Source organism: Notolepis coatsorum (assembly GCF_963971535.1).
Source record: "Notolepis coatsorum genome assembly, chromosome: 2".
NCBI classification, from domain to species: domain Eukaryota; kingdom Metazoa; phylum Chordata; class Actinopteri; order Aulopiformes; family Paralepididae; genus Notolepis; species Notolepis coatsorum.
In genome coordinates, this window is record NC_140166.1 from 213,155,157 (window position 1) to 213,175,047 (window position 19,891).

Here is a 19,891-nt window from a genome sequence, read left to right on the forward strand (position 1 = left end):
ACACACACACACACACACTATCGTGTTATATTTGTGAGAACATTCTATTGACTTAAATGGTAAATTTATATAGCACTTTTATCCAAAGCGCTTTAACACATTCTGTTCCTCACATTCACCCATTCACTCACACACCGACGGTGGAGGCAACCGTGCAAGGTGCCAACCTGCTCATCGGGAGAAATTAGGGATTAAGTGTCTTGATCAAGGACACTTCGACACGCTGCCCTGTAGGAGTGGGGATCGAACCGGGAACCATCCGATTACCAGACGACCGCTCTACCTCCTGAGCCACTGTGTCGCCCCCGACTTGCATTCATTCTCTACCCTTAACCCTAAAACTCAAGGCCCGAATGAACCCTGTTCAGTCAGTATGTTCTTCCTGTGTTCTGAGAGAGTTCAGTCAGTATGTTCTTCCTGTGCTCTGAGACAGTTCAGTCAGTATGTTCTTCCTGTGCTCTGAGAGAGTTCAGTCAGTATGTTCTTCTTGTGCTCTGAGACAGTTCAGTCAGTATGTTCTTCCTGTGCTCTGAGAGAGTTCAGTCAGTATGTTCTTCTTGTGCTCTGAGACAGTTCAGTCAGTATGTTCTTCCTGTGCTCAGAGACAGTTCAGTCAGTATGTTCTTCCTGTGCTCTGAGACAGTTCAGTCAGTATGTTCTTCCTGTGCTCAGAGACAGTTCAGTCAGTATGTTCTTCCTGTGCTCTGAGACAGTTCAGTCAGTATGTTCTTCCTGTGCTCAGAGACAGTTCAGTCAGTATGTTCTTCCTGTGCTCTGAGACAGTTCAGTCAGTATGTTCTTCCTGTGCTCCGAGAGTTCAGTCAGTATGTTCTTCCTGTGCTCTGAGAGAGTTCAGTCAGTATGTTCTTCCTGTGCTCTGAGACAGTTCAGTCAGTATGTTCTTCCTGTGCTCTGAGAGAGTTCAGCCAGTAAGTTCTTCCTGTGCTCTGAGACAGTTCAGTCAGTATGTTCTTCCTGTGCTCTGAGAGAGTTCAGTCAGTATGTTCTTCCTGTGCTCAGAGACAGTTCAGTCAGTATGTTCTTCCTGTGCTCTGAGACAGTTCAGTCAGTATGTTCTTCCTGTGCTCAGAAACAGTTCAGTCAGTATGTTCTTCCTGTGCTCTGAGAGAGTTCAGTCAGTATGTTCTTCCTGTGCTCCGAGAGTTCAGTCAGTATGTTCTTCCTGTGCTCTGAGACAGTTCAGTCAGTATGTTCTTCCCGTGCTCTGAGACAGTTCAGTCAGTATGTTCTTCCTGTGCTCTGAGACAGTTCAGTCAGTATGTTCTTCCTGTGCTCTGAGACAGTTCAGTCAGTATGTTCTTCCTGTGCTCTGAGAGAGTTCAGTCAGTATGTTCTTCCTGTGCTCTGAGACAGTTCAGTCAGTATGTTCTTCCTGTGCTCTGAGAGAGTTCAGTCAGTATGTTCTTCCTGTGCTCTGAGACAGTTCAGTCAGTATGTTCTTCCTGTGCCCCAGGACAGTTCAGTCAGTATGTTCTTCCTGTGCCCTGAGAGAGTTCAGTCAGTATGTTCTTCCTGTGCTCTGAGACAGTTCAGTCAGTATGTTCTTCCTGTGCTCTGAGAGAGTTCAGTCAGTATGTTCTTCCTGTGCTCTGAGACAGTTCAGTCAGTATGTTCTTCTTGTGCTCTGAGACAGTTCAGTCAGTATGTTCTTCCTGTGCTCTGAGAGAGTTCAGTCAGTATGTTCTTCCTGTGCTCTGAGACAGTTCAGTCAGTATGTTCTTCCTGTGCTCAGAGACAGTTCAGTCAGTATGTTCTTCCTGTGCTCTGAGACAGTTCAGTCAGTATGTTCTTCCTGTGCTCAGAGACAGTTCAGTCAGTATGTTCTTCCTGTGCTCTGAGACAGTTCAGTCAGTATGTTCTTCCTGTGCTCCGAGAGTTCAGTCAGTATGTTCTTCCTGTGCTCTGAGAGAGTTCAGTCAGTATGTTCTTCCTGTGCTCTGAGACAGTTCAGTCAGTATGTTCTTCCTGTGCTCTGAGAGAGTTCAGCCAGTATGTTCTTCCTGTGCTCTGAGACAGTTCAGTCAGTATGTTCTTCCTGTGCTCTGAGAGAGTTCAGTCAGTATGTTCTTCCTGTGCTCAGAGACAGTTCAGTCAGTATGTTCTTCCTGTGCTCTGAGACAGTTCAGTCAGTATGTTCTTCCTGTGCTCAGAAACAGTTCAGTCAGTATGTTCTTCCTGTGCTCTGAGAGAGTTCAGTCAGTATGTTCTTCCTGTGCTCCGAGAGTTCAGTCAGTATGTTCTTCCTGTGCTCTGAGACAGTTCAGTCAGTATGTTCTTCCCGTGCTCTGAGACAGTTCAGTCAGTATGTTCTTCCTGTGCTCTGAGACAGTTCAGTCAGTATGTTCTTCCTGTGCTCTGAGACAGTTCAGTCAGTATGTTCTTCCTGTGCTCTGAGAGAGTTCAGTCAGTATGTTCTTCCTGTGCTCTGAGACAGTTCAGTCAGTATGTTCTTCCTGTGCTCTGAGAGAGTTCAGTCAGTATGTTCTTCCTGTGCTCTGAGACAGTTCAGTCAGTATGTTCTTCCTGTGCCCCAGGACAGTTCAGTCAGTATGTTCTTCCTGTGCCCTGAGAGAGTTCAGTCAGTATGTTCTTCCTGTGCTCTGAGACAGTTCAGTCAGTATGTTCTTCCTGTGCTCTGAGACAGTTCAGTCAGTATGTTCTTCCTGTGCTCCGAGAGTTCAGTCAGTATGTTCTTCCTGTGCTCTGAGACAGTTCAGTCAGTATGTTCTTCTTGTGCTCTGAGACAGTTCAGTCAGTATGTTCTTCCTGTGCTCTGAGAGAGTTCAGTCAGTATGTTCTTCCTGTGCTCTGAGACAGTTCAGTCAGTATGTTCTTCCTGTGCTCAGAGACAGTTCAGTCAGTATGTTCTTCCTGTGCTCTGAGACAGTTCAGTCAGTATGTTCTTCCTGTGCTCTGAGACAGTTCAGTCAGTATGTTCTTCCTCTCTCCTAAAGCTGGAGATCAGAGAGAGAACCCTCCAATCGGTGATGTCACTCGGATGTAAAATCCGGGGCTGCTCCATAGACAATGAATGGGCCTCGGTCTGTGAGGTCATAAAGTGTCTGTGAGGTCATAAAGGGTCTGTGAGGTCATAAAGTGTCTGTGAGGTCATAAAGGGTCTGTGAGGTCATAAAGTGTCTGTGAGGTCATAAAGGGTGTGTGAGGTCATAAAGTGTCTGTGAGGTCATAAAGGGTGTGTGTGGAGCTCCTACACCCAGAGGAGGTTCTGGTTCTGGTTCAGACCTCGTAGCGATGCTGGAATGCAGAGCTCAACACAGACACACTCACCTTGTTGATGAGGCAGTTGAACTCCATGAGTCGACAGTCTTTCCTCAGGTCATCTTTGGGTTTACACATCATAGTGTAGCTCCGCCCATCTGAGCCCTTCAGACTGATCTTTTTAGGCTTCTGTAGCGACGCCAAGATCTCCACCTAGAGAGAGAGAGAAAGAGACAGATACATAGAGAGACAGAGAGCGACAGAGACATAGAGAGACAGAGACAGAGAGATACAGTATAGGGAGAGAGATAGAGAGAGGGAGAGAGAGAGTAGAGATAGAAAGAGAGTAGGGAGAGAGTGAGAGGGAGATAGAGAGAGAGACATTAAAGATAGATAGGTAGGTAGGTAGGTAGGTAGATAGATAGATAGATAGATAGATAGATAGATAGATAGATAGATAGATAGATAGATAGATAGATAGATAGATAGATAGATAGATAGATAGATAGATAGATAAACAGACAGACTATAATATAATATATATATAATATAATATAAATGTCTTGAGATTCAGCTACAGTGTAGTTAATGATAGCTGTAAGACTCTCGGCTAAATCAATTATCCAAATTGTATGTATATAGAAAGCCTAAAAGACGGGTGTAAGGACACACACGCTCTCTCTCTCTTTCTCGTTCTCTTCCCCTCTCTCTCTCTCTCTCTCTCTCGCTCTCTCCTACCATGTCTTCAAAGCCGGCCAGGTAGGCCCAGTGTCCGGGGAAGGCGTCGTGCTCCGCGTTGGTCCCGCCAGTAGAGGGCAGCGTGGGGATGAGGACAGACTGCAGGGGGATGAGGATCTGGCTGAAGGTGGGCTCCTCCACCAGACGCTTCAGCTGCTTGAAGTGGACGCCCATGCTGAGGGTGGTGCTGTTACCGTCCACCTGCAGAACACACAGCATGGACCTCACTAGGGTGTTAAGAGCTCACACACACACACACGCACTTTATGACCTCACAAAGTCAGAGCCTCATTCAGCGTTTATGGACATGGACCATCAGTTGGGGGTCACAACAGGCAGACAGATTATAGTGTCTCCTGTAGGACACAGGGTGGGGGGCTTGGGGTGAAAAGGTTGCAAACTACTATGTTAGTGTGTGTGTGTGTGTGTGTGTGTGTGTGTGTGTGTGTGTGTGTGTGTGTGTGTGTGTGTGTGTGTGTGTGTGTGTGATTGTGTGTGTGTGTGTGTGTGTGTGTGTGTGTGTGTGTGTGTGTGTGTGTGTGTGTGTGTGTCTGTGTAGTTTGTGTGTGTGTGTGTGTGTGTGTGTGTGTTAGGGGCAAAACTCACAAAATTACTATTCGATAATCACTGGGAAATATTCAAATACTACCGGTAATATAAAATCGCACGTGTGTTAGTGTGTGTGTGTTACTTGGTTAGTATGTGTGTGTGTGTGTGTGTGTGTGTGTGTGTGTGTGTTAGTGTGTATGTGTGTGTTAGTGTGTATGTGTGTGTATGTTAGTGTGTATGTGGGTGTTAGTGTATGAATGGATGAATGAAAGATCATTACATTTATATAGTGCTTTTCTCTCGAACCGGTGATCTTCCGATCATGAGTCCGGAGCTCTACTCATGTAGCCAGAAAATGTGTGTGTATGTGTTAGTGTGTATGTGTGTGTTAGTGTATGTATTCAAGATTCAGAGAGTTTTATTTGTCACATACATACCAGGGCATACAGTAAAATGCGGGTGGTCATGCCCGCATCGATTGTGCAATAATACTAATAATAAAATAGACATAAAAAAACAGGTAATAAGAAGACATAAGATGTGCATGATAAAAATAGACATGCTAAATTCCTGAAAAGGCACTGGGTCCTATGTACTGTACACTACTATACAATATACAGTTTTAACTCTGTCATTATACTATACTTACTATAGCTAAACTATACTATACAAGAACCACATCGGTTCTTTCCTTAACGTGACCTTTATATTCCTCATTCCTTTTAAAATGACTTTTCCATTTTGTTTAAAGTGACATGTACCGGTATGTGTTTGTGTTTGTGTGTGTGTGTGTGTGTGTGTGTGTGTGTGTTTGTGTGTGTGTGTGTGTGTGTGTGTGTGTGTGTATTAGTGTTAGTGTACCGGCTTGTTGCACAGCGCCGGCAGTTTGTCCATCAGTCTGTGTGTTAGTGTGTATATGTGTGTGTGTGTTAGTGTGTGTATATGTGTATTAGTGTAGTGTGTTAGTGTACCGGCTTGTTGCAGAGCTCCAGCAGCTTGTCTGTCAGTCTGTTGGCGTCGCCGATGAATTTCCCCAGAGTCTCTTTGAGGCTGACGGCCTTCTTCAGAATCTCATTGCAGCGGTTCATACGCATGGGGTAAGTTGACTGGAACACGCACACAAAGACACAGTTGTGCAGACAATGAAGCAGACAGAAACCGCAGAAAGCCACACACACACACACACACACACACACACACACACACACACACACACACACACACACACACACACACACACACACACACACACACACACACACACACACACACACACACACACACACACACACACACACACACACACACACACACACACACACACACACACAAGATTCAAGAGATGTATTCGTCACATGCATACACGAGACATGTAGTGAAATTAAGGTGGCCATGCCCGCCTAGATTGTGCAAAAATACAAATAATAAAATAGAATAATAAAATAGAATAGATAATAAAATACATGATAAAAAGTCATACGAATAACACACACACAGCGCTACCTTGGAGACGGCGGTCATGAGCCACAGGGCCTGCTGAGGGTAGGCCAGCAGCACCTTGGCCACGATGGTCATGAGGACGCCGAACACCTGCTCGCTGGAGTGACAGACCCGGGAGATGAGCTGGGAGAAGGCCGTCAGGAACTGGTAGGGCGCCAGGTTGGCACAGTTCTCAATCACCGCCGCGTTGATCTTACCGAGCTCCGTGCGCATCGGCCTGTCCGCCCGCCCAGCTGCCCGTCCAGGACACGAGAGGTGAGAGGTGAGAGGTCAGAGGGATCAATCCTACAGACTTACTTACTCACTTCATATGCTCTCCTTCAAGATAGACATTTTCCCAACACATTTCAAGATCTGTGCTAGGTTTTCACAGAAACACCGTAATGAATGATCCGACACAAACATACACCTGCCTCCTTACTCTGTAATCATAACTACCTACCTCAAACTAGTCTACCCATATAACTCTGTAATCATAACTACCTACCTCAAACTAGTCTACCCATATAACTCTGTAATCATAACTACCTACCTCAAACTAGTCTACCCATATAACTCTGTAATCATAACTACCTACCTCAAACTAGTCTACCCATATAACTCTGTAATCATAACTACCTACCTCAAACTAGTCTACCCATATAACTCTGTAATCATAACTACCTACAGTACCTCAAACTAGTCTACCCATATAACTCTGTAATCATAACTACCTACCTCAAACTAGTCTACCCATATAACTCTGTAATCATAACTACCTACCTCAAACTAGTCTACCCATATAACTCTGTAATCATAACTATACTACCTACCTCAAACTAGTCTACCCATATAACTGTAATCATAACTACCTACCTCAAACTAGTTTACCCATATAACTCTGTAATTAGAGTTGTTCCGATACCGATACCAGTATCGGAAATGCCGCCGATACTGCCTAAAATGCTGGTATCGGTATCGGCGAGTACCCTCTAATGTTGCGCTCCGATACCATATGACGTAATTTATCAACAACACTGCGGACGTTGGGCTCTGTAGATATACCCTACTCGCTGAGTGAGCATTATAAAACAAACGTGTGCTTAATCGACCGTGAATTAAAGTGTCAATTGCCATTTTAACAGCAGAGCAGATACTTTCTTAAAATGCCATCGTCCCGGCAGAGCGCTGTTGACGGGGAGCTCTGATGTTATTAGCATTAGCTGAACAGCTAACCGAAAGCTAGCATTAACTAACGTTAAAGGTTTAGCCATAACGTTACCTTGGCTAAAGTTGGGGCTATTCATAATCCAGCAATAATGGCTGCAGACCTGCAAGCAAAGTACAGCAAGTTGGCAAAGGAGTATTCCAAGTTAAATCACAATGTCACCAGTAACGTTAGTTTTTCCATATACCGGTAGCTCTGATGCTAGCTAACCTAGCTCACGGTAACGTCGTCATTGCACAATTGCACGTCGCGTACACAATTAATGACATGTTGCGGACAGCCATATCGGCGACAATGTTTAGCTTTTAGTGCCAAATGATAAGAGTCTGAGGCGGAGTCTCAAAAGAGAATGTTGAATATTTATTGTGCAAAAATCACAACAACAGAGCCTCTGCTACTAAACGGAGCCTTCTTGTGGAAGCAAGTGCAGCAACGAATAATGTCCGTGTGGAACTAATGTGCCAACAACCTTTCCGTGGGTGAACTCATTGAGATAGTTTTGAATTACTGATACTAATACTAATCTATACAATCACCTGTTGTTGAATAAAACTTTATAGTTATTACTAAAAAAAACAGTATATAAACAGTAGCTGTATTAATTTTTTATTTTTTTTTATAATTTATATAGTTTTTTTTATTTTCTTATTTTTTTAATGTATGCACTGGTATCGGATAAGTATCGGTATCGGCCGATACCCAAAGCTTAGGTATCGGAATCGGATCGGAAAGAAAAAAATGGTATCGGAACATCTCTATCTGTAATCATAACTACCTACCTCAAACTAGTCTACCCATATAACTCTGTAATCATAACTACCTACCTCAAACTAGTCTACCCATATAACTCTGTAATCATAACTACCTACCTCAAACTAGTCTACCCATATAACTCTGTAATCATAACTACCTACCTCAAACTAGTCTACCCATATAACTCTGTAATCATAACTACCTACCTCAAACTAGTCTACCCATATAACAATGATGATAATAGATTTTAATGTAATCTGCCTCCCTGCCCAACACAACCACCAAGTTGTCTAGTTGTTAGCACGTTGAGACTGAGCTGATGTCAGGCTTGTCAAGTTGTTAGCACGTTGAGACTGAGCTGATGTCAGGCTTGTCAAGTTGTTAGCACGTTGAGACTGCCATTATGTGTAGATGATGACGCACTCTATCGGAACTCTTGTAGGATGAAACCAGCCTCTCACCTTTCTCACACTCATACACTCGGGCTCCAAAGTCCAGCCAGAGAGACAGCATGCGAGGCATAGCCTGGTAGATGTACTGGTTTCCAAACTGCAGAGCTCTGGAGGAACCAGGGGCACATTTATTATTAAACAAGTCAATTCATTGGTTAATTAGAAAAATGAATAAATACAAATAAAATAAAAAGAAGAATGTGAAGGCCGCACACATTTACAACACAAGACAAAATTAGCAATACGGCATGCCGTTTTATCGCGATTATCTTGTTTTCATGATCGTGGGAAACCAAAATCATGATCGATATTCAATTAATTGCCCAGCCCTACGTGACACTAACTATCTGTAGTTTCACATTATTTTTATTTTATTTATTTATTATTTATTTATTTAAAATATATATTTGGGGCTTTTTCTGTATTTTCACCCATCCCAATTTTTTGTCGTTATGCCAATTCCCTTCCTGGTCGTTGCGCGCATTGCCCCACTGTCGTCCTGGGGAGGGTGTAGAAGAACTACCACATGCCTCCTCCGATACATTGAGTCGCCAGCCGCTTCTTTTCACCTGACCAGTAGGAGTCGCAGTTTACGACCAGGACTCAGACCCCGCCGGCTTCCCACCCGCCAACACTGCCAATTGTGTTAGTAGGGACGACTGACCAAGCCGGAGGGTTTCACATTCTTTTTTCCTAGTCTTACGAACCAATGACCGGCAACTGTTTGCTTTCTTTATTTAATTCATACTAATTAGAAAATGAATGAATCTATCAGCACAACATTTTAATTGGTCTTATTAACTGTATTATGTACACAGTCATATACACAGACGGTCTTACTTTCCAAAGTATGTGACGATGTACCGGATGAGGTTCCCCTGCTTCTCCAGCTTGTTGTCGGTCACCATGGGCATCACCTTGTCATAGTACTTGGCCAGGTAGAAGTTCCCGTCCTCCCACTCAGGGAGCAGATGGGTCACGTCCTGACAAACACAAACACACTCTCAAACACACGCAACACAAACATAGTACAGAACACACGGAACACAAACACACTCTCAAACACACGGAACACAAACACACTCTCAAACACACGGAACACAAACACACACTCAAACACACGGAACACAAACACACTCTCAAACACACGGAACACAAACACACTCATGGAGTGTATCCATCTTGGTATCTATCATCTCTGGAGAAGACGGTAAGAGGATTTCCCATAATGTTGGTGGGTTCCTTTAACAAACCAGGATATAGTACCTTGTATGTTTGCTTGTGCTTAAAAAAATTTTTTATAATTTTTTTTTTTACTTGTAATCAATTACATTTGTTTTATAAAAGGTCCAGTGGACCTTCTAGTCGTGGTGACCTGGTGACTCAGTACCTTGTACGCCTTCATGATGGCGTTGGACTCGAAGTTGGCCGTCTCCTCCATGAAGCGGCCCACCAGCAGCATGGCCTTGCCCTTGGTCTGCAGGCTGCGAGGGTCCGACAGGGGCTGCTCCTCCGGAAAGCACTGGGTCACGCCCTTCTGGAGGACGATGAGGGCCTGGTGGACGTCTCCCTGGGGGAACGCAAAAGAGACAGACAGATTAGATTATATCAGTGGTTCTCAAACTACGGGTCGCGACCCAAATTGGCAAATAATAATACAAATTAAAAAATATATATTTTTTATGTTCTGGCAACATATTCTGGCTAAATATGCCTCGTTTTATAAATGTGTATTAACTCATTCAGCGCCAGTCACGATGATAGTCGGGTTAACTCGCCATCGCTTGAGCACCAATCACGAGTATAGTCGGGTTTTAATCGTTATTTCTTTTATTAGCTATATCCATTCATTTTCATCCATCCGGCCTGATGTTATCGTTGGGAATGGGTCTGATCCCGCAAAAGGGCAAATACCGCCGCCTATGCCTTCCAGCTGGTATTGCACTCCACTGGGAATGGTGTAGTTTCTTTTCTGGGACGATCCAAGCCGTGCGTGTGTGGTTTAAATACTCAGGCGAGGTAACCTGTTTCAACGATACATCTGCGAGGCTGCCCCCGCCCCCCCCCCCCTCAATATGCAATGCTGTTGAACGTAGCACGGACCTCCGCGCCCAGTACTTCAAATGGCGATCAGATGATTGGATTATTTCTTTTGCATTACATCAGATACAAGGTAAGAACACTATATATAAATTTGATCGTTGATCTGATATGTCTTTCTACTCCGATCGCGGCTGTGTGTGTGTGTGTGTGTGGCTGTGTACCGTTGAGTGGGAGGAGGCGTGGCGGAGCCCCGCGGTCCCGGGCTCTTTTCATTTTTGCATGAGGAAGGATAATAATGATGATCTAGCGTTGATTTCAGGAAGATTCGATAATCAGGCGAAAAATTACAACGTGTTTAGTGTATTCCACTAAAACGCTATTTACAAATTACTCAGAAGCACCCAAAGTTATACTCATATTCAAAAGGCTATAAAACGGAAATGTACCGATGAAAAAACAATCCGTTTTGTACATGTTGACTGGAAGCAACTCAATGATAATCGACGGGTGTATTAGACCCATAGCTATAATTTAAGATATATTTTAAGGACTCGCAAATCTCGCAGTCCCCCATTGACTTACAGCGGTGGCGTACTAGTCTAGCGCCATCTCGTGGATTAAGCGATGGCGCTGAATGAGTTAATAACATAGTACTGTAATAAAATGTTCTAATAATATGCATGATCAAGTTCAACAACGTGTGCTTTTATTTTGATATTCCTTAATTCCACGTTGAAATTACGCGATACATTAAGTGTGGGGTGGGGTCCCCAAAGAAAATCCTAAATAAAATGGGGTCGCGGTATGAAAAAGTTTGAGAACCCCTGGATTATATAAAACAGGTGGATAGAAAGACAGAAATAGACAGAGAAAGACCGATAGATGGAGTGAGAAACTGCAAGACAGACAAAGGAACTGACAGATACTCACTGAACTGCTGCGTCTGTGTGTGTGTCTGTGTGCGTGTTTACACATTTAACTGTGTGTAATGTGGAATTATATGCCCCCCCCAAACATACTACCATCCCAGATTCCCTTGATTAATCCACAATACCCAAATGTCCCGTCTCCCAGACAACCCCTTCGTCTCCCCTGATCAATCAGTCACCACCCTGTGTCTCTCACCTCCTCCCGCCTTCACCACCATCCCCCTTTTTCTACCCCCTTCCTAGCTCCCGTCACCCCACCTCCCTCCTTCACCCTCCTCCAACTCATCCCCCCTTCACCCCAAATCCTCCTACGTCCTTCCTATCTCTCACCTGGCCACTTATCCCGGTATAAAGGTCTACATGTTAAACATGATTCTTGAGCTCTCCGAGGATACGAGGCCAGTATCTTCATGGAGTAATCCAGCTAGGGCTTAGCGATATGGCCTCTAAATGATATCGCGATATTTTGACATTTCCTCTAAAGCACTTAAAAATGCTTGATTTAACCCTTTGATGCATACAGTCACGCCAATATGATGATTATAATAAGTCCCTGCAACATATGTTTGCATTATTAAACCATGAAGATGCTTTAAAAAATAATTACACAATAAAAAAAAATATTTACATCTAAGACAATTTATATAAAAACACAGTACTACTGTAAGAAAATAATCACAGACAAAGGGATAATGGCTTATAGCAGACTTAATGATTTTAGAATATTTCAGATAATGAAATTAAATGTTTATATCATCAACTATCCAGTTAGTATTTATACTGTAACGTTTGGCTACTTTAAATCATTGAATGTAGAGAGAGAGCGAGAGCGAGAGAAAGAGAGAGGGCGAGAACGCGCAAGAGAGCCAGCCCCCCCCCCCCCCCTCGGGTTTTGTTCTAGGTTTGCGTTTTGAGCGTCTAAGCTGCCGTAGGTGATATGTCACACTCGAATGTCAACACAGGAAGAGTTTAACACACGGAGATGCGAATTGGATGCCCGATATAAAGAAACGAATAACCAATAAATATGAAGTTATGTTTAAACCTCTTGTCAAGCGTCGTCAATATAACCCACCCCCTTTCCTCACGAATGGAACTAGTGTTGTGGAGTCCGCTTTGAGCGTTTCCAGGGTTAGCAGCTAACACTAGTTAGCTTAGCCTAGTCATGGGATAACTAGTTAGCAGCTAACGTTAGCCCATTGCTTGCGTCAATTAAATTGCATGTCATTAAAGGTCCGCGCTAGTCTGTGTCTATAATAATAATAATTAATTTAATTTATATAGCGCTTCTCAATAACCTGAAGTCGCTGACAATAGTCGGGAGAAAGAGTACAAACAAAGAAACAAAAGCAAAGAAACAAAAACAAAGAAACAACAAAGAAACAAAAACAAAAGGAACATGAGACCATGGGGGGAACAGGGAAGACAGCATGATAGCACAAAAAAAGACTGGAGACAGACATCAATCAGGTTGGAGGGGGGGGGGGGGGGGGGGGTATGGGTGGGGGGGGGGGGGTTGAAGGCAAGGGAGAACAGGTGTGTTTTGAGGCGAGCTTTGAAGGTGGAGAGTGTAGGGGAGTCTCTGATGGACTGGGGGAGGGAGTTCCAGAGTCGGGGTGCAGTACGAGAGAAAGCCCGATCTCAAGTTTTTAAGCTTGGATGTCGGGACAGTGAGGGAGGCAGTGGAGGAGGACTGGAGGGAACGGGTGGGGCGGTAGGGAAGAAGGAGATCAGTCAGGTAGGGGGGGGCCAGGCTGTGGAGGGCTTTGAAGGTGAGGAGTAGTGTTTTAAAGTTTATGCTGTGTTTGATCGGGAGCCAGTGGAGGGAGTGGAGGACAGGAGTGATGTGTTTGCGGGACCGACGGGCGGCTGAATTTTTGACCATTTGCAGTTTATGGAGGGAGCGGGAGGTGATACCAGTGAGGAGGGAGTTGCAGTAGTCCAGGCGGGAGGAGATGAAGGCGTGAATGAGGGATTCAGCAGCAGGGGGGGAGAGGCAGTGACGGATTTTTGCAATGTTGCAGAGGTGAAAGTAGGATATTTTTACAATGGAGCGGACGTGGGGGTCAAATGAGAGGGTGGGGTCAAGGAGGACACCAAGGTTTCTATAATGAAATGAGAGGACAGCTCTGCGCTAAAGCAAGTCTCATCTCAGCCGCGACAACATATACTTGATGTTCACGATATAGTAATTTACTACATCTCATGTAGAACAAGCCACGATACATTGAGTATACTCAATATATCGCCCAGCCCTACATCCAGCCATAACTCTTGATTACTTCTATGTTGATACTCTGAGTTAAATAAATCTGTGTCTATATTTTGTCTATATTTTGACTGAGGTACATCCTTGGTTCCGGTTAAATTCCTCTAGAGTAAACAATGATGACGTTTTGAGATGTATGCACAGTTTGGTTTCATAAGTCTCCAGTCTCGGTCCGATGACCCATCCGTGCGATCGCTTTTCGTCCAGAATTTCCCCTGGTGTCTCTACCCCCAAAAAATGCGTGTGCGGTTGTTTTCAGAAGCAAGGGTTTTGCCCACAAGGTGATGTGGACGGTGGAAAGGGTGTGTGCACCTTGGACCAGAGCCACTTGATGTGGACGGTGGACAGGGTGTGTGCACCTTGGACCAGAGCCACTTGATGTGGACGGTGGACAGGGTGTGTGTACCTTGGACCAGAGCCACTTGCTGTGGACGGTGGAAAGGGTGTGTGTGTGTACCTTGGACCAGAGCCACTTGATGTGGACGGTGGAAAGGGTGTGTGTACCTTGGACCAGAGCCACTTGATGTGGACGGTGGAAAGGGTGTGTGTACCTTGGACCAGAGCCACTTGATGTGGACGGTGGACAGGGTGTGTACCTTGGACCAGAGCCACTTGCTGTGGACGGTGGAAAGGGTGTGTGTGTGTACCTTGGACCAGAGCCACTTGATGTGGACGGTGGAAAGGGTGTGTGCACCTTGGACCAGAGCCACTTGCTGTGGACGGTGGAAAGGGTGTGTGTACCTTGGACCAGAGCCACTTGATGTGGACGGTGGAAAGGGTGTGTACCTTGGACCAGAGCCACTTGCTGTGGACGGTGGAAAGGGTGTGTGTACCTTGGACCAGAGCCACTTGATGTGGACGGTGGAAAGGGTGTGTGTACCTTGGACCAGAGCCACTTGATGTGGACGGTGGAAAGGGTGTGTGTACCTTGGACCAGAGCCACTTGCTGTGGACGGTGGAAAGGGTGTGTGTACCTTGGACCAGAGCCACTTGATGTGGACGGTGGAAAGGGTGTGTGTACCTTGGACCAGAGCCACTTGCTGTGGACGGTGGACAGGGTGTGTGTACCTTGGACCAGAGCCACTTGATGTGGACGGTGGAAAGGGTGTGTGTACCTTGGACCAGAGCCACTTGCTGTGGACGGTGGAAAGGGTGTGTGTACCTTGGACCAGAGCCACTTGCTGTGGACGGTGGACAGGGTGTGTGTACCTTGGACCAGAGCCACTTGATGTGGACGGTGGAAAGGGTGTGTGTACCTTGGACCAGAGCCACTTGCTGTGGACGGTGGAAAGGGTGTGTGTACCTTGGACCAGAGCCACTTGCTGTGGACGGTGGACAGGGTGTGTGTACCTTGGACCAGAGCCACTTGGCCTTCTCCGTGAGGAGCTCGGCCAGGTGTGTGTTCTCTCCGTTCAGCAGAGCGTTGAAGGCCGTCTGGTGGTGACCTGCCTTCCTGGCCACGCGGGCGCTCTGCAGCCAACACTCCCCCAGGAGCTCCTCACACACAGGCCTGCAGCACAGACACACAGCCTGGGTTAGATCTGCAGCCTGGGTTAGATATACAGCCTGTGCCACACGCTGCTATCAACAGGGTTAACAACAGGTTAGGTTGGTTTACACTTCTAAGGACACACTGGCCCCACCCAGGTCTGTTCAGGTCACTAAATCAAACCCACCCATTAGGGCTGGGAGGTATGGAAAAGATATACCGGATATATGAGGATATTCAGCAATTCAACCCACCTCACCCCCGATAATGATACATCATATCGGCTTGGGTAGGGCTGGGCGATATAACGATAACGATAAATATTGCGATATATTTTAATAATCGATATCGAATATCGAAATTTAAAAAAAATCGAAAAATCGTTTTTTTTTTTTTTTTTTTACCTGCAACAGGGCAGTTTTAAAACCAGAGACAGTGGACAGACTTGTCTTTCTTGCCTGCAACTTAAAGTAATGGCTTTGCTTGTCCAAATGACAATACTGACCAAATTCAGATTTCTTTTTCTCTTGTCCATTTATTTTGTTTGCTTTCTAATTTAAAATACATTTTGAAACCGTCTGTACACAGTAGGCTATGTGTGCTAGCAGAACTAGACTCCAGTCACGAGTCACAGTGCACATGTGCGGTGGTTTGTCCACCAAAAAAATAAAATAAACTAGCAGAGCCAGAACTGTTCAACTCCTCTGGAGCCACAGCCAGCAGAGAAGCCGGTTTACTTTAGCTTTTAAACCAGCTGCAGCCTGAGAACTGGAGTGTGAGGGGATGTAACACTAAAGATGGCGGCAATGACAAAGAATTGCTGCAAAATAAACATACATCTGTTGTTTAAAAAAAAAAAAAAAAAAAAAAAAAAAAAATTATCATATCGTTATCGCGATATGATTTTTTTCCATATCGCCCAGCCCTAGGCTTGGGTATGGAAAATGTGTTAGTATCTAATAGAAAAGTAAGTATGTGCAGTATGTGTTCATATCTAATAAAAAAGTAAGTATGTATAGTATGTGTTAACAAAACAATCTAATTCACTCACACATTCACACACCGATGGCAGATGCAACCATGCAAGGTGCTGCCAACCTGCACACTGGGAGCAATTAGGGGTTAAGTGTCTTGCTCAAGGACACTTCGACACGCTGCCCGGGAATCGAACCGGGAACCTCACAACTACCAGACGACTGCTCTACCTCCTGAGCCACTGTCGCCCCAATATCTAATCGAAAAGTAAGTATTTACAGTATAATATCTAATTGAAAAGTAAGTATGTGTTAATATCTAATAGAAAGGTAAGTATGTACAGTATGTGTTAATATCTAATAGAAAGGTAAGTATGTATAGTATGTGTTAATATCTAAAAGAAAAGTAAGTATGTATAGTATGTGTTAATATCTAAAAGAAAAGTAAGTATGTATAGTATGTGTTAATATCTAAAAGAAAAGTAAGTATGTATAGTATGTGTTAATAGCTAATAGAAAGGTAAGTATCTACATTATGTTAATATCCAATAGAAAAGTACGTGCAGTATGTGTTAATATCTAATAGAAAGGTAAGTATGTATGTGTTGGCACATATCATCCTCACCCAGAACCGAGGCTGAGCAGGGAACGACGCAAGGCCAGGATTGGCTCCTTGGCCCTGAAGGAATTCTGCGTCATCTCTAGCCGGTCTGACCAATGGCGAGGCAGCTGGCTGAGGCTGGGGGCGGAGCTTTCTCTCTGCTTCTGCAGCTCAGTGAACGAGTGCTCCAACTCACTCAGCATGTGGAGCCTGCAAACACACACACACACAACAACAAAGCAGTTATCATACAATAATATGGAATAAACAATAAATGATTGAAACTTTTATTAACAGATTGCAGAATGGGTAGAATACAGTAAGGCTCAATACACACAATTGCTAAGGGGATGCAGGCCAGAGAAAGACTTTCGTCTTGTTTACACCAGGGTCCCCCATTTTCAAATCATAATGAATTGTAAGTAGGGTGCAACTAGCACCGTGCAATCCATTCTTTGTGGATCCCGCCCACAGTGTGAAATAAGGTTTCAAAGAGTAGGCGATACTGCCAGCTAGCAGGATTCGGCCGGCATTGCACTCTCGGGGTCTCAGAATGAGTTCCAATGATAACACAGAGGTCCGTGAGAGTGTATACTCGTTATTGGAGCTTAACCGCTGGCGAGCAATAATGAGTATACTCATGATTGGCGCAGAAAGTGTTAACAACAAACAATTTGATTAATTGACTGTATTGATCGATCACTAATCATTATACACACTTTCCCCACAAATCCAAAGTAAAGAGAGAATTGGTATCCATCTTCTTGTCAGACTCTGGAGAAGATGCTAAGCACATTTCCAATGATGTTGGTGTGTTCCTTTAAAGGTCCCATGCATTATAAATGTCATTTTTCAGTCTCTAGCATTGTATTATAGTAATAGGAGTTTGTATCAATGTGTTTTAGGGTCTAAATACCATATTGGCGAATTGCTCCGTTTCAGCCCAACCCCTCTGTGCCTCTAGTAAATCGGGTCATTTTGATTTGAAGTCCCTGAGCACGTCACTGGGCGCTGTGGATAGACACAGTGATGCGATTGGCTCTGTGGTTGGAGCTAATGCCCGCCCCCATTCTACCTAGACTAGACAGCGAGTGGGGCTGCGGGGCCGAGGAAGAGAGAGCCGAGAGGGAGCCGAGAGAAAGGAAGAGAGAGGGAGGGAGGGAGAGAGAGGGGGCACTTGGGGGGGGGGGGGGGGGGGACCTGCCGCACGGAGGTCCGTGCGACACACACCTCCGAACGGGAGAGTGATAGAAAGAAAAAAAGGAAGAGAGAGGGAGGGAGGGAGAGAGAGGGGGCACTTGGGGGGGGGGCGGGGGGACCTGCCGCACGGAGGTCCGCGCGACACACACCTCCGAACGGGAGAGTGATAGAAAGAAAAAAAGGAAGAGAGAGGGAGGGAGGGAGAGAGAGGGGGAACTTGGGGGGGGGGGGGGACCTGCCGCACGGAGGTCCGCGCGACACACACCTCCGAACGGGAGTGATAGAAAGAAAAAAAGGAAGAGAGAGGGAGGGGCTTCTCTCTCTCTCTCTCTCTCTCTCTCTCTCTCTCTCTCTCTCTCTCTCTCTCTCTCTCTCTCTCTCTCTCATGGTATAAATGATTATTTGTGTAAATAAGGTTATACGCCGACCATTAAGAAAATACATGTTAGTTTAGGAATAAGGGGCAGGTAACTATATAACTATAAGATTTATTCTTCTTCCTGCTCCTTTTGTCCATGGAATGACTATTTATGATTTTTTAATGAAGAAACTATGATTGTATTATTCCATGTGGCAAATAAAAACTCTGAACTGAACTGAACTCTCTCTCTCTTCCCCCCCCTCCCTCCCTCCCTCTACCAGTGCAGACTGTGGTCTGACTGTCACTCAAAGTGCTTATGGGCGGAGCCAGGCCATAACAGCCTGATTTCTCGAGGCTGAAAAATGATGGTTTCGAGTACTTGATTAGAAATATAAAACAATGAATTTTTTTGAAAAAAAAATTACAAATGTCTTCAATAGACTAACAGGAATTGTGTAAAGTTGCCCAAATAGTGCTAGGAATAGCAGTGCATAGCCCCTTTAACACACACACACCTGACGATGTACTCGTATCCTCTCTGGTAGGTTCCACACTCGTAGCTGGCTGCAGACAGAGGCACCACCTGTTCCTTCCTCACCAGCTTCAGTTTGTCAAAGAAGGCCTCAGAGTCCTGCTGCTTAGCTGCCAGCAGCATCTGACCCAGATGCACTCCCCAGGTACTGGACTGGCGGTCTGGAGAGAGAGAGAGAGCGAGCGAGATCGAGAGAGAGACACACACACACACAAAGAGAGAGAAAGAGACGCACACAGACAAAGAGAGACACACACACACAGACAGAGAGAGAGACACACACACAGACAAAGAGAGACACACAGACAAAGAGAGAGAGACACACACACAGACAAAGAGAGAGAGACACACAGACAAAGAGAGAGACACACACACAGACAAAGAGAGACACACACACAGACAAAAAGAGACACACACACACACACACAGACAAAGAGAGAGACACACATAAACAGACAAAGAGAGAGAGAGACACACACAGACAGACAAAGAGAGACACACACACAAAATAACCAAATATCTCATGGACAAAACTGAGCAAGTTGATGTAGAAACGTAAAATGCTGATTTAGCATGTTCTTGGTATCTAGGGACATCTATGGACCTCAGCTAATGTATTCCCAGTGTCCGAAATATTGTGTCTGTTACTATGCTTGAGTACATTTTTATTTTTATTTTCATCTTTGACGAAAGTGAGTAATTGCCACTGTGCTCATTCAGCACCTTATTGAGATCAGGTGTACAGAAAATCTAAGCAAATGACAAAGGGCAGATGATTTACAGGGGTTTTTGTACAGGTGAATTTTGCCATCCGGACACATGCTATATGAAATATGAATATAGAATATCAGGCCTATACATTACTTTATTATGGCCAAGTCATACATCTATGGATCGGCCCAAATCTCCCCTTTCCAATGGCAGAGTTAAATCTGGATTTAGTACCACCAGGTGCCCGGTACAGGGCAGCAAATACCGTGAATGAAATCTACTGTAAGTACAGTTACTTTTGTATAATATCCATAGAAGCTTCTATCCCCAGGCCATCAGGCTG

At 44.8% G+C, this 19,891-nt stretch overlaps 1 protein-coding gene across 1 annotated transcript in view; it reads right to left on the reverse strand.

Annotated features, from left to right (window-relative positions):
* The window catches only part of atr (ATR checkpoint kinase), an 82,724-nt gene that overhangs the window by 6,660 nt on the left and 56,173 nt on the right, over positions 1–19,891 (reverse strand). The window contains exons 31-40 of the mRNA XM_084336597.1: positions 18,821–18,998; positions 16,769–16,954; positions 15,031–15,190; positions 9,830–10,009; positions 9,280–9,422; positions 8,449–8,546; positions 6,031–6,260; positions 5,499–5,633; positions 3,979–4,179; positions 3,310–3,453 (exon numbers count right to left, since the gene is read on the reverse strand). Coding sequence (XP_084192723.1) covers positions 3,310–3,453; positions 3,979–4,179; positions 5,499–5,633; positions 6,031–6,260; positions 8,449–8,546; positions 9,280–9,422; positions 9,830–10,009; positions 15,031–15,190; positions 16,769–16,954; positions 18,821–18,998 — 1,655 coding nt within the window. The remainder of the gene's footprint in view (positions 1–3,309; positions 3,454–3,978; positions 4,180–5,498; positions 5,634–6,030; positions 6,261–8,448; positions 8,547–9,279; positions 9,423–9,829; positions 10,010–15,030; positions 15,191–16,768; positions 16,955–18,820; positions 18,999–19,891) is intronic.